General features: G+C 28.1%; 1 protein-coding gene across 2 annotated transcripts in view; it reads left to right on the top strand.

Annotated features, from left to right (window-relative positions):
• Positions 1-2,679, top strand: part of LOC106692922 (micronuclear linker histone polyprotein) — a 36,211-nt gene extending 33,532 nt beyond the window's left edge. Inside the window, exon 10 of one of the 2 annotated variants that reach the window (XM_067046801.1) lies at positions 2,137-2,679. In XM_067046801.1, coding sequence (XP_066902902.1) covers positions 2,137-2,630 — 494 coding nt within the window. In that variant the 3' untranslated portion in view covers positions 2,631-2,679. The remainder of the gene's footprint in view (positions 1-2,136) is intronic. The other variant, XM_024359015.2, reaches the window with a different exon arrangement.
• Positions 2,680-3,038: the final 359 nt, after the last annotated feature.

Consider the following 3,038-nt stretch of genomic DNA (forward strand, 5'->3'; position numbering starts at 1 on the left):
TATATAATAATTTAATAATTTGTAGATTGTTATTATTATTATTTAATTTATAAATTATTAGCTTATAAAAATGATTTTTATTTCACCAGGTAAAACTACTACAATGATTCTTAGATTATGTACTTTACAGGCTAACTCTATTTGTACAGGCGTTGCTTCATAAACAAATAAATAAATTATTATAATTATCTATTTTTTAATATTTTCATTTTCATTAATTGTCCAATACCTTTTTATAATTCTTGTTTCTTTATACTTTGCACTGTAAATCTTAATTTTAGCCCTGATGAAGCCCTCTACATAAGGTGAAATATTGAATCACATTAAATAGTTTAATTAATATTTAAGTTTTTTTTACCGCACCCAGACCACCTTCCTTTATATATAATACATGATCAATCAAAAATCTTCCAATAAAACTAATTAGTTTTACAATAGATATCAATCACATACTTCTACAATTGTTCTCTTAATTTTTAAATGGTGTGTTTATATATTTTCAAGACTGGTCTCATAACCAAAAATGTATTATGTGTCTTTGAACTCTGAGCGGACTCGATCATAGAAATGGTAGAGGACCCTAGCATTAAACTGGCCTGTAAGGCAGGAACAAGCTTTTTGTGAATCATTCCTTTGATGTTGAACTAAGAAAATAAAATTCTTATAGTTTTGCGCGTAGTATCAACTTTCCATAGCCACTGCCTAGTACCCAGAAACTTATTTAGTATTTCTGAATAGTTTATTACGAAGTGATTCAACACAATGCCTTCAGCAGCTTCAACAGAAACCTTAAAAGTCTTCTGCCTGAAAAATTCCAGGAAGCCTATGAACAATGGGAAAAACACTGAAAGCGAGGGTCATATATTGAAGTTCACTGTACAAAAATTTTTAATATATTTTTAAATACGAGACCAGTTTTGAAACTTTATGAACACACCATTTAGTACAATTGTACAAGAGGAGAAAAAAAGGCACCCCGATTTCTTATTACTTTAATGAAAATTATGTATAATTACTAGTCATTATTAATGAGTCTGCCAAGTATAGGAAGGGGATATAAAAAATGGCGGCTGTTTCATAACATTAAACAAAAACAATTTTTCATTCAGGGCTCCATATCTTTAAAACTACTAGAAAACCTAAAAGAACATCATTTAAAGAAGAGTAAATTATGAGCCATAACAGAGCTCTTTACATTCAATAGTTCCCGAGACAAAGCTTTAAAAAAATCAACATTACATGAAAATATATTGAAAGATTAGTAGTTAGTGAATTTATTTTTGAGAAATCTATATCTCCGGAACTATGTGACTTATGGGTGTCTATTAGAAATATGCCATTCATCTAAACGCACGGTCAATCAATAATCTTCCAGTAAATCAAAAATTTTATCTGAACAACTAAAAATAAATATTTTGTGAATTTATTATATCTAATATCATAAATCAAAAAAAGTTTGATATATCTAATATCTTCTAAAAACTTCTACTCCTTATAACGTTTATGAATGTAAGAAATTGCTTTATAGTCCACTAAACATGCTTTAATTTGAGTGCTAATAGACATATGAACGTCAAATAGTTTTTTGAGATAAAAATTTCTCAAAATAAATTCACTAACTACTAATTTTTCAGTACATTTTTTATGTAATGTTGTTTTTTAAAAAGCTATGTCTCAGGAACTATTGAGTGTAAAGAGCTCGGTTAGGGCTCATATTTTAGTAAATTTACTCTTCTTTAAATGATATTCTCTAAGGTTTTCTAGTGTTGTTGGTAGTTTTAAAGATATGGAGCCCTGAATGAAAAATTGCTTTTGTTTAATGTTTTGAAACAGCCGCCATTTTTTATATACCCTTCCTATATTTGGCAGACTCATTAATTATGACTAGTAACTATACATAATTTTCATTAAAGTAATAAAAAATTGGGGTGATATAACTGACCTTTTTTTCTTCCAGGGTCTTGTATTAATGTATATGCCTTACAGATCTGCAGACAGAAATCATTTCAACCTCATATATTACTTGATATTAAAGGACAAAAGAGTTTTTTTAAAAATGACAATTAAAAAAATTTAGACAATTAATAAAATTAATACGTAAGATTTCAAAATTTTAATGCAAACTATAACTTTCAGATGAAGCTGCTGCTAGTATTGCTAAATTCAATAAGAAAAATCTTGTTTATTTATTTAGTCAAGAAATCCTACCTCGATGCTATGGTTCTTCGCATAAAAATTATAATGGATGTAAAAGTAATAAGACAAACAAAATAAAATTTATGAAGAAATATGTCAGCGATAAGAGTACATCTACTGACAAAATATATACTGACAAGTCTGTAAATACAAAAGAGAGATATTACCAATTTAAAGAGGAAATTTCACCGAGCTCTAAACCTGTCAACATAATAATACACACAAAAAAGGCAGACACTTTTGAATCTAATTCCCCAGAAAATGATTTGAAAATTATATATGATGATCTCGCTAAGTCTGAAGTAGAGAGTGTTAAAGTAGAGTCTAAAGATATATGTTTTTCTGCTTACCCAAGTTCTAGCAGCACTTCTTTCAGTGAAACAAGTGATAATTATATAAAGTTAAGTAAAGAATTGAAAAATTTAAAAAACTAAAATTTATTGAATTATGACTAATATTCACTCCATATTTCTTTAATTATTTGCTTACATTTTATTCAATAAATGTTTTTTTATGTAATCACTTGTAAGTATATTATTTAATTTATTTATTTTTTTATATCTTTATTGAAATTTACAACTGTACATTATAACACATTCAGTAAATTTGATGTAAGTTTATAATGGAATGATACAGGCCTGTAGAGAAACTACCCGTTGGTAGCACTCTAAAAACATTTTTACATTAGAAGGTCTCGAGGCCACCTTCTTTTCCGGCGCCTTAGAGGATTGTCAGAAATGGAAGAGGAAGCAATGTTAGAAACTAAAGGGTTTGGGTGATTAGGGAGTATAAAATAGAAGGAATGATACCTACCTCGATTACATGTGGAACATTAAGGTCTT

Source organism: Halyomorpha halys, unplaced genomic scaffold (assembly GCF_000696795.3).
Source record: "Halyomorpha halys isolate HHAL.00 unplaced genomic scaffold, Hhal_1.1 Scaffold78.1, whole genome shotgun sequence".
Taxonomy (NCBI): Eukaryota; Metazoa; Arthropoda; class Insecta; order Hemiptera; family Pentatomidae; genus Halyomorpha; species Halyomorpha halys.